The sequence below is a fragment of the Porites lutea genome, chromosome 7 (assembly GCF_958299795.1).
Source record: "Porites lutea chromosome 7, jaPorLute2.1, whole genome shotgun sequence".
NCBI lineage: Eukaryota > Metazoa > Cnidaria > Anthozoa > Scleractinia > Poritidae > Porites > Porites lutea.
In genome coordinates this window covers 26,559,763-26,582,536 of record NC_133207.1, presented here as the reverse complement: position 1 = coordinate 26,582,536, position 22,774 = coordinate 26,559,763, and the positions used below count along the sequence as shown (strand labels likewise).

General features: G+C 38.8%; 3 protein-coding genes across 5 annotated transcripts; 2 read left to right on the top strand and 1 right to left on the bottom strand.

The window, feature by feature from the left end:
* Nucleotides 1-72: 72 nt before the first annotated feature.
* Nucleotides 73-12,471, bottom strand: LOC140943443 (transcriptional adapter 2-beta-like). Of its 2 annotated transcripts, XM_073392530.1 has the most exons (20): nucleotides 12,431-12,471; nucleotides 12,238-12,332; nucleotides 12,086-12,145; nucleotides 11,100-11,194; nucleotides 10,312-10,352; nucleotides 9,709-9,759; nucleotides 9,323-9,376; nucleotides 8,236-8,339; nucleotides 7,279-7,351; nucleotides 7,129-7,192; nucleotides 6,430-6,476; nucleotides 6,281-6,311; nucleotides 5,611-5,690; nucleotides 4,311-4,382; nucleotides 3,923-3,990; nucleotides 3,778-3,827; nucleotides 3,099-3,127; nucleotides 1,564-1,646; nucleotides 942-1,004; nucleotides 73-321 (listed from the first exon to the last, which is right to left on the bottom strand). In XM_073392530.1, the coding sequence occupies exons 1-20, from the start codon at nucleotides 12,441-12,443 to the stop codon at nucleotides 202-204; spliced, it is 1,293 nt and encodes a 430-aa protein (XP_073248631.1). In that variant the 5' UTR covers nucleotides 12,444-12,471; the 3' UTR covers nucleotides 73-201. The 2 variants fall into 2 exon arrangements, with proteins under 2 accessions (XP_073248631.1, XP_073248632.1); XM_073392531.1 differs by lacking the exon at nucleotides 12,086-12,145 and having other exon boundaries at nucleotides 12,431-12,465.
* Nucleotides 12,472-12,494: 23 nt separating this feature from the next.
* On the top strand, nucleotides 12,495-15,891 carry LOC140943442 (uncharacterized). Of its 2 annotated transcripts, none has more exons than XM_073392528.1 (2): nucleotides 12,495-12,531; nucleotides 14,642-15,891. In XM_073392528.1, the coding sequence occupies exon 2, from the start codon at nucleotides 14,670-14,672 to the stop codon at nucleotides 15,885-15,887; it is 1,218 nt and encodes a 405-aa protein (XP_073248629.1). In that variant the 5' UTR covers nucleotides 12,495-12,531; nucleotides 14,642-14,669; the 3' UTR covers nucleotides 15,888-15,891. The 2 variants fall into 2 exon arrangements, with proteins under 2 accessions (XP_073248629.1, XP_073248630.1); XM_073392529.1 differs by lacking the exon at nucleotides 12,495-12,531 and adding an exon at nucleotides 12,550-12,583.
* Nucleotides 15,892-19,952: 4,061 nt separating this feature from the next.
* Nucleotides 19,953-21,429, top strand: LOC140943495 (2-aminoadipate transaminase-like). The gene has a single exon (XM_073392589.1). The coding sequence runs from the start codon at nucleotides 19,962-19,964 to the stop codon at nucleotides 21,195-21,197; it is 1,236 nt and encodes a 411-aa protein (XP_073248690.1). The 5' UTR covers nucleotides 19,953-19,961; the 3' UTR covers nucleotides 21,198-21,429.
* Nucleotides 21,430-22,774: the final 1,345 nt, after the last annotated feature.

The window sequence follows — 22,774 nt, the reverse complement described above, 5'->3', positions numbered from 1 at the left end:
ATGAACAGCTCTTTTGGAATTATTTACAACTTGATACCTAAAAAGATGTCATTGAAAGTTCTTTTTGCTTTCTTTATAAATAGTCTATAGTTATTTACCAAAGAGGTCGTTCCTCCTTTTTCTATATTACACTTTACACATCAGTTCACCTAACATGGAGTACGCAACTGCGACACAACCGAAAAAAAAACGCAGGCGTCATCACGTGGCCACCCAACCGCTCTCTTTAAGGAAGTTCATAATGTGTTTTCTGTGTGTCTTGTCAAGATTTGGTGGGTATCGAGTTTTAACCTGTACGCCTTGTCGTCGTAACAGATTGTCCTACAAGAAAGTAAAAGCATTGTGCCGCTCAAATGTGGCCACAAGTTGCAGTGAAGTACTTTGCAATACAATCGGAGGATCATTGCCGGTAAACGGCATCAACCTTTAAAAAGTAAATGACAAAGCTCTAAATGGCTCAGAACTCACAGACTCTTATCGGAAACTAGACGCGTGTCCTCTAATCTCGAATCCCCTATAATACAATCTGTTCGTTACCCCCTCCGACCCCCTTCCTGCCCCGCCACTATTGTTTTCAATTGCTCCTGGGAGGAGAACATATTCCAAAGAGCAATTTAAACAATAATTTGCGGGGGGTGGGTGGGGGGGGGGGGGGGGGCGCAAACAGTGTATTATGGGATAAAAACGCAATATATTCTCGCTACCGTGGGAACCTATACTTTTTGCAAAGAGAAACATACAGATAATACGAGAAAGAAGCTATTTCGGAACTGAACTTTTTCAAAACGGTTCACACTCTTAACAATCACGTCCAGTTGTTACACCCCTTCCCCTTCAATAACTGGAAGGAGGTTGTTCCGCTGTTGAATCACCTGTGTAAATAAGGCAGGCCAATAAACGCTTACAGCGAGAAATTCCTAACATAACAATTTTTAACCTACCTTAAGTATGATGGTTTTTATTGTGAGGTAAAATCCGGGCTTCATCTGCAGTGACGAGCACAGCTGTTGAGCAAAGAAAGAAAAGTTCAAACTTGACCCATTCGAAATCATTAATGGCAGTAGACCAAACGTTTCAAGCTCTGAAACAAATTTTTTCGTCCTGTGCACGAGGGAAAGGTTTGCGTAGATTTAGGTCGAAACTCTGAATTACAGCAAAAGCAATGAAAATCTGATGATTATCGACGCACATTTCATCTTCTGAACTCAACTAGCCTGCGAGCAGACGTCTCCTATTTCCTTTTTGCACGCGGAAAAGGGACGTTTGCGTAACGCATTCGCTAATCGTGTTCCGGCCTCGTTTCCGGGCTATTCAATTTTGAATAAATTATGAAACAATAACCACTTCCGCATGTAACAAGGTAATTAGGAGACGCCTACACACTGGTTACAACTTAACGTAAAGTACTGGTGAAGTAATGAGAGCAATATCTACTGCAACCGTTTACAACTCCCGTCGTTTGAGCAAATGAAAGTAGATAGTCGGAAAACATCGCGTTTGACAAAAACAACAACAACAACAGAATGGTCTAACGGCTGTTTAAAGTTTTTAGAGTAAACTGACCTGTCTCTCGACCGGTGATAGTAGCTTGTAGGTGGCACAATTTTTTATTTGGTCTGCAAACGTCGGTGAGGACAGCGAACAGTCTGCAAAGATTTTATAGTACCTGCTCAGTTAGTCGGCATTTTACGAAGAACAAGTGGCATAAACAGGGCGGGTAAGGTAGGATTAATAGCATCAGTAGCTTTTATTAAAGTATATAGACACCTGTAGATGCTAAGACGAGAACGACTACTAGTTCTCAACGTAAAGTAGTGGTCGCGCGTGTACCAGCGTCATTTTGGCGGGAAAACGTGATAGTCGTCGTCATTCCACTACGAGCTTTAGCGACAACAGTGCTAACTTTTCTGATGAATCAAAAGTACAATGAAGCTTTCCGAGGTGTCCATTTTTTTAGAATACCACAAAAACTGTTCAATCAATCTCCTATTCGTAGTCGTTCTCGTCCTCGAATCAAAAGGTCTCTAATATAGTGTGTACGCGACCCAAGTAGCTCAGTATCTGCCTGTTTGGTTAAAACGCATGCGTATAGAGGAGCCCACGTACTACGAAAAGGGGCGGTGTTTTTGCCGTTTTACCTTAACAAAGGATAAAACCTTAAGTGCAAAAATAAAAAATTGCCAAACCTAACTGCCGCCTGGTTAACCCAATTAGAGGAGCTTCGGTTTCCCGACCAGTATGGTATACCTGTCAACTTTTTCTGAGAGATAAGCGTGAGATTTTTATCCTGGGAGTGCTGGGATTTTTGAGGACGACCCGATCATTTCCGAAAATTCCCGAAGAATCCCGAAGTCTTCCGAAGAAGTCCGAAGTCTTCGGAAGACGTCCGAAGTCTGCCGAAGGCGAAGTTATCGAGAAAACGCTTATCCACAAAACCAGAGATCGCGAGGAAGGTATTGTCATTTATTCATTTTACATATGGTTTTCGTTCCTTACATGGGTCTGAGTTAACATATTTTTGGAAATTGTGTCAAGCAAGACAGCAACAACTCACATTTTTCAATCAGGCGTGAGAAATTGGCTCGCAAGCGTGAGCCGGCGTGAAATCGAAGTTTTCAACCCGCAGGCGTGAGACTCACGCCTAAGGCGTGAGAGTTGGCAGGTATAGTATGGACCGTAAACCAGGTTCTTTAATGAACAGGTTTAGATCATGCTGACTGTAATAAAGACCTAGTGTCAGTTGCAATATTCGCGTTATTAGGTAGTGAAGTTTACGCCGTTGGCCTTGTCTTGTCAATACCCTTCCCAACCTCGTTCCCAGGATCTCTCTTCCAGTCCTCACCCTGGGAACGAGGCCTGCTCTTCCTTTCAAATCCATGAGCGAAGTAAAAGAACTCACATTACCCTTGAAAAAAGTAGGGGAAGTACACTACCGTCATGTGGCAACTAACTTTACTGGGGTTGTGTGGGGAAGCGACTGCTAACGGCCCACAGTGATTACGGGCGCAAGTTAATACCATGTTACTGCTAAGTCTGGCGAAGCGAAAAAATCTAGAATGAAGTAAAACTTGGTGTGGGTTTTAAGACGTGAGCCGTACCTTTTTCGTCTTTATCCTCTGAGACAGGTCTGCAGTTAAATGAGAGATAAGCGTTAATGAAGTATGGCTTTCACTTTGAAAACTTGAAAAGAAAACAAAGTGCATCGTCGGATACAAACTCAATAATGAATCCGATCTTTTACAAACTTTAAAATGTAATATTAATTTCAATAAAGACTAATGCACAAAAATTAATATAAGATAATTAGAGAAAAGTTACAATGAGAAAACATCGAACTAAGATGCACCAGTTTCTATGGCAAAGTTTGAGGTTGTGCTTTACGCTATTTGCATACTTTTTTATCGTAAAAAGAGTGCAAAAAAACTCAACGACATTTTGTCCCTGATTTTTTTTTCCTCCTCGCCCTATTAACCGTTCATTGTGCGACTGCGCGTGAGGCCCGGTCGGTGTTCACTGTTGTGAAGAGTTACGCTGTGAGACTGATTGGGGCAGCAAAATTTGACCCAGTATACCCGCGTAACCTTGTTATGGCCGATAAACGGAGTGATAGCGTCCTTGAAAACGGTCGCATAGTGTAATTAGAGATAGTCTCAAACACTCACGCACAATGTCAAAATGGGTGTCCAATACTCCACTCGGAGCCAACCCAAGGGTTATAGTGCGTTACTAATCAGAAACTAAACTGCTTAGTCAAAACAATAGACAAAAGATACTCACTCGTTCTTCTTTCCCATAGAAACATTTGTTCGCCTTGGCTGTGTACCACCCTGAAAAAGGTGAACAGAGAAACCTCGGTTATACAGTAAAAAGTCAGCTCTGAAACATTGATCAGTAGCGACTATGAGAGAGTTAAAATACCTACCACCATTTTTCTTTTATTTTCCTTCCGTCTTTCTCTTCGTAGCCTCTGTTCATCATATTCTTGACACTCTAGAACGCAAAAAAAGAATCGTTTAGCAAGTTCGTCAACTGTACTGCAAGACAGCTCAGCGTCCATTCCGCCTGGGTAACTTAACAGCTCCTTGTCTCTTATTACAGCCGCAACTTGTCTCCCTTCGTTAATGGTGATCCAAAATTATAAGGAAGACGCTATGTTCTGGTTCGTTTTCAACAGGCTAACGGGATGTAAACAGACGACAGCTGAGTAGAATATACAGTCGAATACTTTGCTCAATGCCACAGTTCGGCCATGAGAAAATATGATACCACTTTCAAGTTCGCTAGGATGCATTGTAGTAGTCTTTAAATACCTGAAAGTTTTGTAATCCCATTTTTTCTGTATCTAATCAAGTCCTTTATTCTTGCTCGCAGCTCTTTTTCTCCTGCGAATAAATGAACGACATTTTCAATGCATCTCGTACAAAGTACAACAACTGACGAAAAATACTTTTTGTATTCCCTGCTGGAGAGGGGACCACCAATGCTCACAAAGGTTTAGCCATTTGCTGGGCAAAGGCAGTACCTTCTTCCCAGCGCAAGTATTTTAAGAACCTGGACTTAGTTGTTCAATAGACAAATAGTACAAATATAGGGTTAGTTACCATGGCAACTTGCACTTAAACCAAGATTACCTCTTATCAAACCACTTGGCCTGAAGTGTTGGTCGCGCCAAGAGAATGGAATCCGCGATCCCTTCCTCTGCAGACCAATACTCAGAACTGACAGAACCCTCTTGCGGTCCGACAGAATGGTATTTTAGGCTGGAATCTTTTCTTTCTTCAACAGTGGAGTCTTTTAGGTTCCAAGACGAGGACGACTACTCGGAAGAGATCAGTTTTAATACGAAGTAGTGCGCGGCGTGAGCCAGCGTCATTTTGGAGGGAAAACGCGAAGGCCGTAGTCATTCTACTACGGGCTTTAACGAGAATGTCGTGGAGGCGGAAACAAGTTACCAAATGTTTAGAAGTTTTATCATTTTGCGATTAGTAGAGGGCTCAACCACCTTCAATTAAAAAAACTTTTCTAGTGAAGAAAAGGTAAAGTGAAGGTTTCCGGGGTGTCTCAGTATCTTCTGCGAATATGCGAAAACAACTTTTAAACCTTAATCTCGTCCTCGTATAGTCGCCCTTGTCCTTTAATAAAGGTGTGTAAAATTTACGGAATACCTTAATTTGCTTCTTAACATTTGCCAGTCATTTCTCCCGTGACATAAAAATTCTCTCAATGAAAATGTCTCAAATGTCTCAATAAACCAAATACCGTAAAATTCCGAAAATAGGCTCCGGGGCTTATATTTTTCCAAGGCCCTTTTTGAGGGGCTTATTTTTGGAGGGGCTTATATTCGGAGGGGCTTATCTACGGAGGGAAATTTACGTTTCAAAATCGATTGGGCTAGCCTTGTAGTTGGAAGTAAATTTACCGGTTTTGCTTTGTTTTACTTTGTATTTGAGGCCAATTTTCCAAGTACAAGCCCCCGGGAGCTTATATTTGGAGGGGCGATTAAACGGAGGGTTTTTTGCATTACCGGTTTGGGGAGCTTACATTTGAAGGGGCTTATACAGGGAGGGGCTTTTTCGGTAACTTTTTCGGTTTTCTTTTTCGGTAACTTACTTAAATGGCCATTTAAGAATTCCTCCCAATCGCCATGACTTTTCAATCTTGCAAACACTCTAGCAGCATCCCGAAACTCTCTGTAAACAACATAACACGGTTAGCCTCTAAAAAGAAAAGGATGTTGTTGGATATTGTGACATGAGGGTCTCGAGGGACACTAGACTGATTTTGCCGTTCATGCAAATGCTTGGGAAAGTAAATTGATTCACACTCCTTTTTCTGATTTTCTAAAACAAGTTAGCAACACCGACGGCAACGGCTATGAAAACGTCACTTAAAAAGTGAAGTCGCGCTGCTTCAAACTTTATCGCGCTTATTCCATGTCGTTCAGTTCGTCAAATGTTAGCAAATTTTTCTGGAGTGTATCGAAGTCCTGGAAAAGAAAAAGAAAGTCGCTGTCTTGTGTTTTCGCCCTCCACAAAACGTGAAATTGGGCACTTCAACGTCGTAGTCGTGTAGTGACGGCAAAGAAGTGTGAAGAAAGTGTGATGTACATGCAAAGTTGTTGTTAAACCTATTGCTTTTTTGAGGCTGCAGTGAAGGTTTCCAAATATGGTACTTAGAAAAATGAATATTAACGAGCATTGAGGGCGAGTTACACGTTCCAGCTCCTTATGAGTTGCTGTACAAACTAAATTCAAGTCTAACTTGTGAAATAGTAACTAACCTGTCTTCCTTGCTGTATTTTCTGCGAAGTGCTGCATAGGAACAAGTTAATAACAATAATTTTATACTTAGAAACAAATAAAAATCAGTAAATATTTTATTTCTTAAATTTCCAAAAGGAATAATAATGACGCAAGAAAAGAAACTGACCTATTATCCGATGTTTACTGGCAATAAGTCCATGCTGTCTTGCAATGCTACAAAGAGAACACAAAGTATACCTCAGTTATCCTACAATATTCTTTGTAGTTACCGAAATAGAGTGAACCGATTGTTCAGCAACTTCAGGAGATTCAATGAGACTGCAGTAGGCAGCTGTGTAAGGTATAAAAGGTGACTGTGATCGTCAAATTGGGGCTGTACTCCTTTAAGGCAGTCTTGGGGGGGGGGGGGGGGGGGTGGGGAACCACCCCCAACTCCCCCCAACCCCACCCTGCCCCTCCCACCTGGAACATAGTTAAATCAAGAGGTTAAAAAAGTGCAATCCTCATTATTCCTAGCCTGAGAAAACAGCCAACATTTTGAGATGCCACCACTGGTTTCCCCTAGAAAATGACATCTGAGAAATGAGTGCAGAAATTCCATACTGATGACATGTCACTACCCAGATCTGCGTAGTGTTTCTGATTGGTTGAAGCACATTTCCCTAGCAACAGGACCAATCAGAGGCACTACCCAGATCTAAGTAATGATATGTCATCAGCATTGAATTTCTGCTCTCGTTTCTCAGATGTCATTTAGCTGGAAAACCAGTGGTGGCATCACAAACTGTAGGCTGTCTTGTTACGCTAAGCATTCCAAGCATAGAATTGAGTAAAATACTAACAACTCCATCACATGGAAACTTACTTTTTCCTTTGTTGTCTTTCTTTAAGTCTTCGTAAGTACATGTCTATAATTCCTAGTTTCAAGTCTATAAAACAAAAAAATAAATAAAGATGGGATGTTTTAACATCCTGAAACGTCATCACTATGAGAACAAAATCTATAACTCCTAACCTGTTTCCACATCCTCATCATCATAACTGAACTGCAACCCGCTGACAAGAGTTTCAGCATCATTGTCGTATTCCTACAAAAGACACATCCTGGATTATTTCATGCGAAGATATCTACCACCTTTCTAAATAGATAAATGAATTACCGGTAATAACAAAATTATTAATAAAAACACATCTATTTTTTTACTTTAGAAATGTAGACATATGCGTCAGGCCCAAATGTCCACATCAGCAAGACAAAGTAACTGTAGTACAGTACAGTACAACATTTATGGGTGACTGCCACAGGCACTCATAAGTGAATAGAGAAGATGACATTTCAAGCACTAGCCCTTCATCATGTCAGCTTCTTGTTCGAGTTATTTTGTAAGTAGGTGGAGCATGATCACCTGGGTGGGTGTAATACTGAACAGGACTTTTGTTGACTGTGAATTCTGTTTAGAAAACAAACCTGTGTGCAGGTATCTATCTTCAGAGTCATAGTAAGTTGTATGATATATTGAACCAAATCTTTGTATTTTGTTCCCCTACCAATGCAACTCACACAGTTTCTTTAGAAACATAAAAACAATTCATAGCTCCATAGTCCCATAAGTGACCACCTATCTAAAATCAGATTTAATAGTAAAAAGAACCTATCATAAAAGACCACTTACTACACAGTCACCAAATGTTGGGAGCTTGGTTGGTCACAAGAGATTAAAGTTAATTCATTGGAACTAAATTACAATAATTATTAAAATGTATTGCTGGTTTGCACGTAATGTCACAGCTGCCATGTTGATGGTCAAGAACAAAAACGTTTCTTTTTTTCATGTAAATTCTTCTTCTGTTGTATTGACCCCCAACATGGTCGCCTTGTGACGTGGTTGCAAACCAAGAATTTAGCTATTTACGTTAAGGTCAGTGAGTAATGACTTATCATATGTAATTAAGTTGATTTGTATTTGATTACCTTTTCAAAGTCGTCCCTTAATGGCATATATCCTAGCTCTTGCTGCTCTGTAACACTCATCTCAACAGGTTCAGGAGGGTGCAACAATGTTGGTGATAGTACTTCTACAGAACACAATCATGACTACACTTTATTTACCTTTTCAGGGAACCTTTATTTACCAGAGCTGTATGCTGCTTAATTATTTCAAAGAGCTGACCAATTTCAAAAATTTAAATACCCAGTGGTTGTACTTATTATAAATTTTATAATAAGTAGAAAACATTTATCACTCATTCATTTTGTTTAAGGGTTGAACCCTCCAATATTTTAAATTTTCATTGCGATAATCCTAGCTAGTAGTGCACCAATTTCCCATTTGTCTCAAAACAAACTTTACAGTGAAGCCAGGTCAAGCATACCCCACCAGATTCCATAAATGAATTCCATCAATGAATCCATTGGTAATTTTAGATTTCAGATTCATCTCTGCATTCCTGCAGTACGTAATGAGCAGTGAATTCCCTAAAGGCTTGCAAGTTAGTTATGAAATTTCTACCAGCTCAGTTTTCTTGAATTTGATGTACCGGTAAATATGTCAGAGGGTAAATGTCTTCAAAGCAATTTTGTCCTTTTAATGATTTTTTCAAAAAAATCTGACGGCATAAGAGAAGTTATTGTAAAAGATTCACTGCTTATTGCATAGGCAGAAATGCAGCTGCAGCAACGATTAATGGGGTGTAATCTTGGGGGGTACACTAAACCTGGTGAAACAGTAACAGGACCCTCTAGGCGACCATAATATGGCCCTTTAGATAATCTAGACAGTAATCTAAGATGGCATTCAATAACAGATAATTTTGACCTAGGTGAAGGTTATCAACTTCTGGGAAAATGTGCCAATTTTTAACAAAAAGATGGAATTGGATGTTCATTGCAACCACAGATAGGTTTTCTGATAAATTCTAGATTTGGTGACAAATTTTCAGAGAACTGGTCTGCAAATTTATAACAGAGGACCTGAACTAGCTTATCATGATAGTACAAAAAATAAAAATATAAAATTCACAGAAATAGTAACAACAGCCCCAGGAGATGTGGATCTTACCTTGGTCAGCAGAGGTATGATCGACTATCTTGTTCTTAAATGGTTCAACAGTTGCTAAATGGTAAGACAAATGACAAATGAGGTCAAGATTAGGCAAAAAAACAGAACAAGACATTCACGATTTTTTCTAAACTTTATGTTGTTATACAGACTAGCTTAAAATTAGGCTTCACAAAAGAAATTAACTCTTTCAGTGCGGCAAAAGAATTAAATAACAACAATAATTTTTCATTTATTACAGTTCATGCCAGATCAAGTCATACGTCATATTCCATATTTGCCAAATTAAAAGAGTAAGCCGTGGATCAAGATGCTTGCCTAAACAAGAAAAGTTTTTTTTTTTTTTTCAGTGTTGTCTTTTCCTGTCTTGATGAAATAACACTTACCTTGACCTACAACTCCCGAAATGAAGTTATCATTGTAATGTTCACTTGTTTCTGTTGAAAGACCAACACAAATTTCTTTAGTAGATGCTTAAATGTATTTTAAAAAATGAGAATGCTATTAGAGAAATTCAGTGTCCTCACGAGCAATGTCAGTGCACCAATGTATGTTTTTATAAGACACACGACTGTTTTGCTTGAACAATAAAAAGTAAACTTTCATCAAATTCAAAATATTTTACAAGACAAAAGGTACTCAGGACAGGTAATGGCTTATTTAATTGAATTATCACCACATCCGTGCACCTTCAGTTTACACTATTTAATAACCTGGCAGACAGCTACATTCTCTTTCTTCTCTTTGCAAGGCTTTGCATACAAGTACTTGATTCTAATGAATATTTTGCGAATAGTTTTCTGGGTATTCGTTTCAGTTAAATAAATACCCTGTTTAATGTTCTTGTATAAATTATATAAGTATCATGGGCATTCAATTGAAAATATCAGAACAAATGTCAACATCAGGATTTTTCCTATCCCAATTGCAAGATTCAGAATTTTTAACCAAAATCATAAAAATTCAGACAGGATTCAAGACCTTCTTACCTTTTCCTGTTTTGGTTCCAATATGATCGGCAACATCATCCCTGAAATGACAGACAAATTATGTTCTACTTGTAATAAAAGTATAAAATGTTAATGTAGAGTAAGAGATTTCCATCCCCTTAATACAAGAATTGCACAGCCTAATTTTATTAGCAGGCCATAAATACTGATGAAAGCACAAAAATCTCTCGCATCCACTTACTATTCAAGCTTGAATAGGCCTTTTACATCAGTTGATCACATGATCAACTTGAGGTAAACACTAAAACAGTTCACTTTTGAAACATGCTGTTAGGGCTACACGAGCTGAAAGAGCATATTAAAATTAGGTAACCTGTAAATTTTCAGCTGTATATCTCAAAAGCAGCGATTGCAAAAGAGAACTGTTTTCACATTTACCAAAAATTGATCATGTGATCAACTAATGCAAAAGGTCTATTTTTCAGACTCACAAACTACACATTATAATTTATAAAAGCTCCTCATATACATGTAACATTTAACAATGAGAAAAATTTTCAACTTTTCAACGGCCAGTACCACACATATGTTACAGGTTAAATTTTTTTAATAATTATAAATGTCCTTTGTCTCAAGCCCTAAATCATAAATAATCAAAATGGCCAAAGATTACGCTAATAGTAGCCAGGGAAAATCCCTGGACCCCAACCCTCAGTGACAGCCTTGTTTATTCTCAAAACAATATTTTTTATCCAACAGTTATATTTTAGGGTGAAATTAGATGATGGTTAATCACTCTGAGGGTTTAAAACAAAGGTTCAACAAACCAGTTTCCAAAGCCATGTTGCTCTATAGCATCTAAAAGTAAAACCTCTTCTTCAGCCGACCATTCTTCATGGAACAGAGGAAATGTACCTCCATCCTTGAGAACGAAAAACAAAGAACATGTATAAAATTCTCAGTTTTGAAACTTGACATTAACTTCTGAGTTCCAAAAACCCTCATCTTCAAAACGAGGCTATAAGTGCAAAATTAAACCTGCCTTGTGATAATGAGTTTCATTTGTATCACTCTGAATAAAAACTCTTTTATATCAATGGCTTTACATTTAGCCTCGCTTTGAAACAAAGGCTGTGGCACCTCAGAAATACACTGTACATAGCCTATTAAGTCAACTCTCCCCTTGTGGACATCCTGTGACCCAGCATTAGAGTTTTATCACTTTTATTCTGTTTATTATGGAACTCAATTGGTATCTTTGATGTCAAGACACAGTGGATCTATTTTCTTCCATTTTCTGTCATTGCCTTTTCAGATCATTATACGTTATTACTGGGAAACTGCCCATCTACCCCTCCCTTAAGCCAACATTTTACCCTAAGTGAGAAGTAAGTGTTAATGTTGGCTTAGGGGAGGGGTTTAGAGTTTGAGCTATATTTAACATGGAAATGGCATGTTTTCTCATAAACTCTGGAATGTCATTGAATTCAAACAATAATGTGGCTTGATATGAACGGTTTTATGGGGTATATACATCAATCGGAGTCAACAAGCATTTCTGTACACAAATGACGTCATGTGCCGCGCGATATGACATCATCTATCATCCCTTACGTATCAACTCTCAATATTTGAACTAGACGAGGAGGGTTACAGCCCTGTGATCCATGTTTGAAGGAAAAACATCTCTTCAAAAAAAAAAGGTTACTTAATAAAATGGCAATTTTCATAAGATGCTAATCCTTTTCCCGTCTTAATCATCAAACTAACCTGGATGGGAAAACGACATGATATCTACGATCACGTGACCTACCATCAATTGATAATCATGGCCTCTTTTGTGTTTACCCATTTCTGCACCACAAGCGAAACACTAAAACAAGATCCCAGCACAACCAGTTACAATAGGCTTAAAATCAATACAAAATAAGCAAAAAGTACTTAATAAAAATAATCTGATCTTACTTGAAGACACAAATCAAAATCAGTGCATTCTGCACATTTCACTCGGAGTGACGTGCAGTCCGCTTGGCAGTAATTACAGTGGTACTCTTCAACGCCTTAAAGAGAAAACAAAAATGAAAATTTTATCAACATAGAACGAAAAACAAGTTTTGGCTCGTCATCAAGCATCGCAATGTGATTTTTTTGCCATTACCTGCGCCCGCCATTTTGATCCTGAACAAAGAGCAGAATGAGTTATCCCAGAAGGCTTTGCGAGTTTTCGATCTCTGTCCGCTTGAAGACCTTCGCAAATCGGTAAGGAATTTCAGATCTTACAGGTAATTTTCTACTTTCTTTTACAAAAGAGGTGAAATCAGACTTGATTTTATCTTACATGTTAGATTTTGCTTATTTTTGTGATTTTCAAATATTTTGCCTCGGTTTTCAGTTTTTGACGTAGATTCATTAATGGCAAAGGTCGGGGCGCAACTTGTTTAACCTCCGGCTGTTCCGTACTCTTGACCGCTGTCATGACTTAATTCATCTTGTTCCATAAGAACTGAAACAAGGAACATTTCCAATATCTAGTCATCTTGACCTAACGCTTGGTCAATATCGCATATGCACAGGTCATAGCGGGCGCATTGATTTAGAGATTCGTAAAGAGTGATCATTTCACTTTATACTGCTTTATATCTCAATGTCCGTTCCCGGGAGTGGATGGGAGGGGGCTACTAAACAAAGTTTTATACGGGGAGGCTCGGTCCCGAGCTCCGACCTCTTTAGCCTTTTATATAACATTTTTTGGCGGAAAAGGCACCTCTTTCATGTACCTTCCATTGAGAAAATGGGCCATCATAAGCAGTAGCCTCCCTCCCTCCCCTCCCCCCACCCCCCGTTCTTTGTACTTCCACCACATGTAGCCAAAGCCTATAATATGAGTGTCGCCACTGTTGTGTAACCTTCACGATATAGTTTGTCTGGTTATGCATCTGTGGTATAGGCACTGCGTTATGTACCTTAACAAATTATCCTTTGTAATAATTTGTGAATGAGGGCATGTTATAAAAAGCCAGTGGTTATATGCCAGAGAAAACAGCATAGTGCCAAAAACACTTTAGTGCCCATTCCACTTTGAGGGGCGTAGCTACCTGTACACACGGTACGCGTACCTGAAAGAGTCGTGCACAAAAATAAATTAAAAATAAGAAAAAAGTAGTAATGATTAAATAATAAAAAATAAAAAGTTAATTCTAAAAAGCAAGCAAAGTATCTAAAGATAAATTATTGTAAGAGCACAGTTTGCCTCAATTCATTCAACTCTGGTTGTTTCTTTTGAATATTTTTTTTTAACTCAAAAGACAGGCTTTTTTATCCTCTCCACCCAAATGTCAGTTTCCAGAGAAACAAAGACAGTTAGTAATTCATTAATGGACCAAATCTTGAATCAGATATGATGGCAGGTGTTTTTACTAAAAACGTGTCCGGAATCCTAACTGTTTACGCACATGGATTAATTTTGGGAGCAATGACAAAGGCAATGGTGAAGGCGATGGCAATGCGCCCAATAAGTAAATGAAAAACCACAAATTGGGTGTGATTCCCAAGACTCTTGGGGAAAGTTCACCTATATTTGCCATTTTAACAGATTTGACGGAAATAAACGGGAAAAGGTAAAAAAAAAAAACATCCATTTATTTTCGTAGCTAGGGACGTTTTCGTTGAATTGCTATGGCATCCTATATTCATGAAAGTGACAGTTCCATTTTTGTTTTACCGCAAACTCATATGATCAAATGCGGAGAATTATCCAGATAAGTTGGACAAATTGTTTACACTACAAAACATTGGGAATTTACAAGGTATCGGATTCACTTTAGATTTCAGATTCAAAATCTATAGAGACTTGATCAAATCGGCACCTTTTCAATTCGGATTCACACACTGCATCTGCTTAAAAACAACAAAATGAACCCATTAACTAAATTATCCGGATTCCTGACTGGAAAAGTATGTAGCCTTGTTGTATGATAGATGATTGACAAGCATCAGTCAATGGCCCCAAACATGCAACAAAGTACTTTATAAGTTGCTAATGTCATTTCACATGGCTGTTTCCTCAGGCTAGATTTTCTCATGTTTTTAGGTACATGTATATGTATATAGTTTGCTGCACATGAGTTTATACCAACAATACTTTATAGTATAGGCCACATGACAAGACTACTGCAGAATAAATATATTAAATTTTATTAATCATAATTATTTTTATTAGTAGTATTAATTATTATTAATAATTATTGTTATTGTGATTGCTATTGTTACTATTTTTACTATTATCATTATATTATTAAATAAAAGAGGGTGGTCAGAAGCAAAGCATTGAATAAAGGAGGCACTGACATGGAACACTTATTTTATTTAGTTATCAGATACCCTACAGTACCTTCAAAATGACGACAATGTTTGACTACCTCAGCATGCATGACAAGAACATGTCCACTCTACGTGTGGGATCACCCAGTGCTGATCTACGTCTCAGGTGTGGTGACCTCATCCAAAAAGCAGCAATGGAAGTTCATAGGAAAGAAAATTATGCAAATATGTTCCAGTATGGCCCCCATGGTGGTTCATCAGCTTTCAAAACTGAAGTCGCAAAGTTTCTCAGTCAGGAGTATAATACTAGAGTGGACAGTGAGGATATTTGGGTCAATGCTGGTGCAACGCAAGGTTTACAATGTATTGGAAACCTCCTGTTTCAGCCTGGTGATGTAGTATTTGTGGAAGAACCCACATATCATATTGCTCAATTAGTCCTAAAGAATGATCTTAGCATGAATGTGGTTGGTGTTCCAAGTGATCAAGATGGAATGATAGTTGATGAGTTTGAAAAGCTTTTGTCACAGTATAGTCATCAGATGAGACCATCAAAAGAAAGAAAACCTTTCTCTGGCTTCCTCTACTGCATTCCAACTTTCAACAACCCTACCGGTTCCATTCTGCCAGAAGAGCGGTGTAAAAAGCTTGTTCAGCTGTTGCGTAAATACAACCTGCTTGCTTTGTGTGATGATGTGTACAACTTGTTGTCCTATTCTCTCGATGAGCCTCCACGAAGGCTCTTTTCGTTTGACGACAAATCTGATCCAGATTACAAGGGTAATGTTATCTCCAATGGGTCATTTTCCAAACTGCTGGGCCCTGGCTTGCGCCTGGGTTGGATGGAAGCTCCTGAAAAAGTGCGAAAGATTTTACAGTCAAGTGGCTATGCCAGGAGTGGAGGGTGTGTTAATCACTACACCTCCTGCATTGTTGCAATGGCATTACAAATGGGTCTTATGAAAGAGCATTTGACCTTCATACGAAAGGCTTATTGTAACCGATTAAACACTCTATGTAGTGCTCTTGAAAAGTACCTTCCTTGCCCCTATACGTCTAAGAAACCACTTGGAGGCTTTTTTGTTTGGGTAGTTCTTCCTTCTGAAGTTGACTGTGATAAGTTGTATGACATCTGTTTTGAAAAGTATAATGTTGACTTCAACAAAGGCTCTGCTTTTTCTTCCTCAGGTCAGTTTAAGAATTGCATGCGACTCACCTTTGCATTTCATGATTGTCCTGTGATTGATCACTGTGTAAAGCAAATAGCTTCTGCAATAAAAGAAATATTAACCTGATAAACACTTCCTTACTCACTGGTATTTACAAAGTAGCACATAAAAAAAAAAACAAGACAAACACTGAAACAAACAGCAAAAAATGAGCCACCAAGATTTACCACAAAGGCTCAATTCAAGATTTGAGATAAGTTCAAAAGTTTCTGACAGTACTGATGATTATCTTGTGCTATTGGCTAACCTTTATAAGATTGTCCAAGTTGTGGGATTTATTTGACCCTAGTGCTTATTTAAGGAGGGTTTTACTAACACTGAATCTTTAATAAACCAAAAGTGACTTCTGATCTCAGCTTAAGTTTCTTATATCAGTGCTTGTGTAAGAGTCTCGAGCTTCCCCTTAAAATGAAGTTAGAACATGTTTTCTTCACCCTTTCCCACTACATTTCCTAACGAGATTCCCCTTGTGTTTCTCATTTTAACTTGGGACATTTTAGAAGGAGAATTAAGCAATTTATCAGAAGTTACTGTGGATTATTTTTTCAGGAAAAGAAAAGACTTGACAGAGTAGCACTTATTCTGAAATGTTTGAAATTGAAGTTAATGATCAGTGCATTATGTGGTTCCATTTACTCAGTATTGGATAGCAATAATAGTTTAACTAGGTCCACATATTTGGATTATTTACATGCTGTCAGAACAGTGATTTTAACTCTTATCCACCATCTCGAAGCAAAATAGGTTTGTTTTATTTTTGTTTGTTTCCATTTATTGATTGATTTGTCTCAATAGTAACAGGTGCAACAGATTGAGAGTTCTTCTTTTAGTTTGTCTTGAAATATTTCTTTATATAACTTTTAATATCACAGTTTTTGAGATGTACCCTTTGAATCATAGAGCATGTTTGAAATACACTGGCATGTTTTTGAAAAAATGACTGGTGGGAAACTCGGATGAATTTCATTTATTTAATTTGATAGCAAAATTGCTGTGAATGGTAAGAATCAAATCTTTCTGATATTATGCAATATTTTAGGGTATGAAAGAAAATGAAGGGGTAACATAATTATGTAGTCACTTTTACAAAAATAATATTGATAATAATATTCTTGGAAAAGGTAAAGTTGAATAAAATACTTTGTGGAATTTATCCCACCTAAAATACAAAACTGCACAATGTATGTCAAGATATACGTAGAATATATATAGCTATTTCAAGAAAAGTGTACACGACAATCCCAAAAGGTTTTGGGTGGTTTTGAGTTCACTGTTCTTCAAAGAAAATTGAAAGAATAGCACGAGAGGCCATGGATATATGTTTGTGAGTGCTAAAGGGGAGCAAAAAAAGCAGGTTCGACAGATATGTTGTCTGGAACAGTGTATTGATCATATACGGAAAAATAGGCACATGTTGTGGAGGAAAATGTGCGCAACTTGTGTCAAATAGAAAGGTTTCTATCAACATTTTAATTGCCTGTGTAGCTGGCGGGATAATGGATTTTCCCTGAAGCATGAGATAGAAGAAACGTGTCCGCTTTTTTTAAGACAAATTCTTAGAGATAATAGGTAAAGGTGCACACAAGCTAAAGGCCTAAACGGCCAAAGCTTATCCGGTTTCCTTAGCATGAAGCATGCCTAGGAGTATTGAAACTACCCCTGGACGGGATGATAGTCCATCTTTATACACCTGAGTGAAGAGAGACCAGTGAGAGACAAAGTAGAGTAAAGTTCCTTGTCTAAGGAAACAACACGACGGGCGAGGCTTGAACCCTGGACTTCCAGATTTGGAGTTCGAGGTATTAGCCTCTCGGCCACACTCGTTGAGGGATTAACGGAAGAAATAAAAAAGGAAGAAGATCAAAAGATGTGCACACTTGTGGTGGTATATGAATGTTGTTTACAGTGGACCGCTGGAGAACGGTGAAACGTTTTGTAAAGAATATGAATATAATTAAGAATGAATTGTTGAGCTACCACTGACTACAAAGGCTAAATCGATGAAGAAAAACACACAAAAGGTTAATGAATAAGCAAGCAGATATTGAGTAATTAATTGGCTGAATCTCCTCGAGACACCCAAGATCTAAGCACTGGCATCAGCTTGACCTGATCGATCCTCACCAGAAGCACCACCCTTCGCCGAAGCATCAAGATCACACGCGGTTATCAGGGTGCTGACTGCGATATGGACCACTCCTTTGTGTGCAGTAAAGTAAAACCGCGAACAAAGAAAACTGTATCGCATATAATAGGAGGGAAGGCCTCTCACTGACACCTGCAAAATCTCAGTGAACGAAGTGGAGTAAAAGTGGAGGAATTTGCCCGCTCGACTGACTTTGAAGAGAAGATAGAGGGTCTGTGAACAGGCTACGGCCGAGAAAGCTATATATCTGAACATTCCTTGTCTTAGAAAATTAAAGTATTGTATTTGTCTCAGTTTATGAGCTCTTGAATATGACTTCAGCTAGCTTTCATCCCCAATCCTGCCCCTTACGTCCGGCCCAAAAAGACTCGGTACTAAGTTGTAAGAAAACCTATCCAGGTCCCGCCCTGGTAAAACTATTACTCGGTCAAACGGGCGCCTTACAAAAATTTGTTGATATTAGCGTTTCCAAAATAACTTTACTTTTACAACGGGTCTGCCATCTGAGGATCGTAATTATAAGGTAGGAAATAGCACATGGAATATGGAGTTGAGTTAACTATTTCAGGTCGAACCCCTTTAGCTCAGTGTGTTGCTCTGAATTGGTGCTAAGAGGAACTTAAACAAAATTGTATTGGGTGCACATGGCCGGCGCATGGGACAACATTTAGCTTTCAGGGAACAGAGAGACTGTTGAGTTTGTCGAGTGTAAAAACGAAACATTGATTTCGGGGAATATATCAAATTGTTTTTCCTGGCACTTTTTTGGGGGAAAAAGGAACATAATAAGTACAGTCGAACCTCTCTAATACGGACACCGAAGGGACAGAGCAAAGTGTCCGTATAAGAGAGGTGTCCATTGTATAGAGGTCATAAATATTACGTCATATTATTATGGAGATCCCATGTGAATATATTTTCACTGGAGCGCACAAACTCATTGAGCGTTTGGAGAAGTGCTTGGATCTTACAGAAAACCCAGCGGTCCGTAAAGATAGTCTTTCAAGTGAAAATGTCGAAAAGAAAAGAGGTAGAAAAAGGAAAGCAACAACTGGAGAGTCTTCAAAGAATAAGAAATCTTGATGATAAATGGCAATGACATGTCGATAGTATAATTTTTACCGATTGAAAACATGATACTGTTATCGTATGAACAATGAGACAATTGATTACACTCTGATATGTAACGACAAACAGGAAATCGTGTTGAATGAGAACTGTCATCATTGGAGTGTCCATAATAAAGAGGTTCAGTTTGTATGAATTTTCTCTCTGGGGCCGAGATTTCGTGTCCGTTGTCCGTATTATAGAGGGTCCGTATTATAGAGGTTATTTTTACAAAGAATGTATGGGCATTTTCTCGGGACCAAGTGAACTGTCCATATCAGAGAGGTGTCCGTAAGGAGAGGTTCGACTGTACAGTGCAATTTTTGACACTCCCCTCTTCCCCTCTCCCCGGATCAGAGTTGCATCTGTGTTACCTTACCTCGCCACGAAGTCATAAGTAACAACAAGAACACCTTTTCCTCACGCCAGCAAAATGGACAGGATGGACGAAACAGCAAACCATCACTGCATTGCTGTCTTTTGATGGAGATTGTTATAGTTGGTATCCCCATAATTTGATCATTTTTGCTATTAAAGAAACTAGAAAATTTTAGCAGTAAAGTGCAGGTAACGTATTTCTCAAATCTACTGAGTTACTACACCCTTGATAATGATTAACAAACATACTGCAGGGGCGGAACTGGATCCAGAAAACTCAGAAAGGGGTGGTTGGGACATTTAACATGCAGCTCTATTCTAGATACTTTTTATTTTTCTGAGAGAGAATTCTATAAAAATGATACAAAATTTCAAAGGAATAGGGGTGTACACCGCCCCCTCAGCCCACCCCTAAATCCGCCCATAAACTGTACTTACTCTATATATCAAGAATGAATGAGACATTTGCTTTTTTAATTTTATTTTTTTACGATAGCATCTCTCTGAGGATGAACATCTTTACAACAGCCTATTCACATCTGGAAGGTAGACCTGACAAAATTTACAGCCTGAGTGTTGGAGGGCCAAGCAGTTATCTTCTTCAGAAGGCAGCTGAACTCATCCAGAAGGCAACCATCTCTCTTCACAAATCAGAGCATTGTCCAAATGCACTCCAGTATGGTATTGAAGAAGGCCCCATGGCATTCCGCATGGAGCTGGCTAAGTTCCTCAGCGAGCATTATGCTGATGCTGTAGATCAAGAAGATCTTTGGGCTAGTGCTGGAGCCTCACAAGGTCTAGATTTCATAGGACACACTCTTTTTCAGCCTGGGGATGTAGTTTTTGTGGAGGAGCCAGCTTATTTTATTGGTTTGAGGGCCTTGAGGGATGATCTAGGAATGAAAGTCATTGGGGTCCCATCTGATAAAGATGGAATGATTGTTGATGAGCTAGAAAAGCTCTTGATTGAACATTCTAATGACCTGAGGCTTCCAAAGGAGAAAAAGCCTTACTCTGCAATGTTGTATATTGTCCCTACGTTCAATAACCCAACTGGATCCTATCTTCCTGCAGAGCGATGCCAGAAGTTGATTATGCTGCTTCGTAAGCACAACGTTCTTGCACTGTGTGATGATGTCTACAATTTGCTGTCACTCAATGAGTGTACAACACCACCACAAAGGCTTTTCTCTTTTGACAAAAAATCTGATGCTGATTACAAAGGGAACGTCATCTCTAATGGCTCATTCTCCAAGATACTTGGGCCAGGGTTGCGTCTTGGTTGGATAGAAGCACCAGAAAGAGTTCGAAAAGTGTTGAAAACTAGTGCTTATGCTTTGAGTGGAGGATGCTTTAATCAGTACATGGCATGTGTTGTTTCTGTCGCAATACAAGAGGGTTTGTTGAAAGAGCACTTGCTCATGGTGCGCAAAGTCTATTCTCACCAGCTTGATGCATTGTGCAATGCCCTTGACAAGTACCTGCCTGGACAGTTTTCTTATCAGAAGCCAACTGGGGGTTATTTTGTGTGGGTAACCTTCCCCCAAGAAATTGATTGTGACAAACTGTTTGATGTTTGCAAGAACGAATATCTTATCGAGCTCAACTATGGATCACGCTTTTGTGCCACCCCAGGAAAATTTAAAAATTGCATAAGACTGAGTTTTTCTTATAATGAACCTGATGACATTGAACATTGTGTGAAGCAAATAGGAAAGGCCTTGAAACAGAGTTTTGGTTGTTAGATTTCTGCTGACATAAGATGTCTAGCATGACTCTGGCTAATGAGGAAATGACACATTTTTTGTGCAATCAACGCATAACTTTGGAAAAGATTGATAGCCTGGGAACTAGAGAGGAATGCATTTGCAAATCCTTGTGGGGTCTTTTCAGAGGGGGAGGGTAGGAGACTTAACAAGTTTTATGTTTCTTTAATTCCTTGGGTTTGTCTTCCCAGCAATAAGGCAGCAATAACGCCTGCAGAGCCTGAACTCAATAAAGATCAGCCAGTAACACAGACATTTAACTAGACTACGAGTAGTCCTGCATTTTTCCTCAGGGATAGTAAAGCGAGCGAAATGCGAGCGCACGTGAAAATCATCCCACGCGAGAAAAGGCGACATGTGGTGGGGAGAGTTCTCTCTCCACGCCGCGTGTTGCCTTTTCTCGCGTGGGATGATTTTCACGCGTGCTCGCGTTTCGCTTGCTCTACTATCCCTAAGGAAAAATGGGGGACTACTCGCAGTCTAACATTTAACTTTTTTACTATTTACTTTGTTATGCAATTTGGAAATTATAATGTTTTAGTTGTGAATTCACCGACCTTGGCTTTTGCAAATTACCCCTCCCCCCCCCTCCCCCCAGTCACCCACCCTCATAAGTGCTTGTGAGACCATTATAGCTATCACCTTTTCCAAATTGGCTTATATTACTTTTATTTTGTGTGATGCAGTTTTCATCTATCAAAAAATAGCAATTACCAAAGAGTATTTGTCATTTATTAGAAACTCAGCTTTTGAGCTGGAACTCAATTACTTGGCTTTTTATATAATATATTTTAAATATATAAAATTAAACTTCTCTTGGTGATCCCGAACACAAAATGACATTCACTGCCTGAAGGATGTTAATAGTAATTCCCATTGTCTCAGGTCAAACATTACTCTTTTTCTGTTTATGTGTTGTAATCAATAAATAAGCAAATTGCTGGATACAAACAAAGTTGTTGTTCTAAGAATGGGTGTTGATGGTTGTTTTAGCTTAGGAGTGTGTAAACAGGCAAAGAAAGTCTATATTTCTCTAGTCACTGTAGCTTAGTGTGGACAGCTAAAAGAATAAGATGTTTTTTACCCATCTCAAGTCTTGACTCTTTATAATCACTTATTTGGTGACTTGTTTGGGTCAGCAGTGGAAGGTTTATTGCCATGTGCTTATGACAAAAAGGAGTGTAAAAATTCAGCGCTGAACCATAATCTTGTTAGTGCCAACTGGCCTTCTTCCATTTCAACCAACTCAGACTGTGCTCATGTGACTTGTATTGTCATTGTAGTTTGTTTACCCACTGAGTAATTTTATATGAGTTCTCAAGAACTCGTTGAAACGTGCGTTCCAGATTGAATTAGAATGTGGAAGTGTTGATTTTTAAGGAGAGGGGAAAACCGGAGTACCCAGAAAAAACCTCTCAAAGCAAGGGAGAGAACCAACAACAAACTCAACCCACATATGGCATCAACACCAGGATTCCAGCCACCACATTGGTGGCAGGCGAGTGCTCTCACCACTGCGTCACCCTTGCTCAACTTCAGTTGATGAAAATGAGATT

What these genes read in the sequence shown, in the direction of transcription:
- LOC140943495 (XM_073392589.1), top strand. Translation starts at nt 19,962, where the DNA reads ATGAACATCTTTACAACAGCCTATTCACATCTGGAAGGTAGACCTGAC.
- LOC140943443 (XM_073392530.1), bottom strand. An exon ending in CAACATGGCTTTGGAAACTG is followed by an intron (nt 10,353 to 11,099) that starts GTTTGTTGAACC and finishes CTGTCATTTCAG; the next exon opens with GGATGATGTTGCCGATCATA. An exon ending in AAAATAAAAGAAAAATGGTG is followed by an intron (nt 3,828 to 3,922) that starts GTAGGTATTTTA and finishes CACCTTTTTCAG; the next exon opens with GGTGGTACACAGCCAAGGCG.
- LOC140943442 (XM_073392528.1), top strand. Translation starts at nt 14,670, where the DNA reads ATGACGACAATGTTTGACTACCTCAGCATGCATGACAAGAACATGTCC.